This window comes from Mus caroli, chromosome 2 (genome assembly GCF_900094665.2).
Source record: "Mus caroli chromosome 2, CAROLI_EIJ_v1.1, whole genome shotgun sequence".
NCBI classification, from domain to species: Eukaryota; Metazoa; Chordata; class Mammalia; order Rodentia; family Muridae; genus Mus; species Mus caroli.
The window spans coordinates 20,163,135-20,164,317 of NC_034571.1; the positions used below are offsets into that span (position 1 = coordinate 20,163,135).

A 1,183-nucleotide genomic window follows, 5' to 3' on the forward strand; every position below is an offset into this window, starting at 1 on the left:
TTCCCTATGTGCTGAGTGCTAAGTATCTTGCTCCCTGCTAGATAAGAAGGGCAGGGTGACCTTCTTGCAGGCCAGGTTGGAAAATGGGACTGGATCTGCCCTGAGGTTATCCCAGGACACCCACCCCCAAGCCTGGGAAGTGAGCTGTAGGCCATTTGGGTGAATCTGTTTTCTAGAGTCTAGGAACCAGCTTCAGCACACAAGGCAAAACCCTATCTGAAGACCAGGAATAAGGAAAAGATGGACTGCCTGCCTGCAGCTGGGAGAGCTGGGGAGACCTTTGTGGATTCTGAAATACATAGGGGTACGGAACAGCTTGTGGCTGGATAATTCTGAGCCCCAGCATGTCTGCCCCCCAAAACATTCTGTTTTTCTAAAAGCCTTTTTCTTCTTTGCCTCAGTGAAGACCAGACACTCCCAACTGCAGGAATGTGCTCTCTTCCCATGGCAAGATACTACATGTAAGTAATCTTAGCGATCTCTCAATCAAGGGGCCTGGAGATCACATGCGAAGGGAAAAGGCTGAGTCAAAGGGACAAAGCTCCCTCTAGCCACAGAAATCTCAAACACTGAATAACTGATCTTCATCTTTGTCAATCACAACAGCCCTCTTTCCTGGTGACAGAATGAAACAACTGTAAGAGTGGTATTGCTTAGTCCATTTTACAGACCTGGAAACTCAACCTCCACGAGGTTATATAATTTTCCTCATGCCATGCAATTTCCCAAGAGCAGAGTGGGATCAGACTCCCTGTTCTCTGAACTGATGTAGCTAGTTCCTAGAAAGCTCAAACAATCTTGAGTCCCAAGGACAGCACCTTTATGGTGACCTGGATTGATACCTGGATCAAAAAAAAAAAATGAGGGGGGGTATGGGGGACTTTTGGGATAGCATTGGAAATGTAATTGAGGAAAATACGTAATAAAAAAATATTAAAAAATTTTTAAAAAGTCTCACTAGATAGCCCTGGCTACCCTGAAACTCTCACTATGTACATTTAGGTGACCACGAGCTCACAGGGATCTGCCTTCCAAGAGCTGGGATTAAAGTATGAACCACCACACCTGCATCTTTGACAATAACTGAGTGGTATCTAAATTCTTCCAGTGAGTAAACTGCTAAGTCCCAGTTCCCAAAGTCTGAGAAAAATGCCAGGTGGTGAAATCTGTACAGACCTTTGTT

General features: G+C 45.1%; 1 protein-coding gene across 1 annotated transcript in view; it reads left to right on the forward strand.

Moving 5' to 3' along the window:
* Positions 1 to 407: 407 nt before the first annotated feature.
* Positions 408 to 1,183, forward strand: part of Il1f10 (interleukin 1 family member 10) — a 3,186-nt gene continuing 2,410 nt past the window's right edge. Inside the window, exon 1 of the mRNA XM_021157054.1 lies at positions 408 to 461. Coding sequence (XP_021012713.1) covers positions 430 to 461 — 32 coding nt within the window. The 5' untranslated portion in view covers positions 408 to 429. The remainder of the gene's footprint in view (positions 462 to 1,183) is intronic.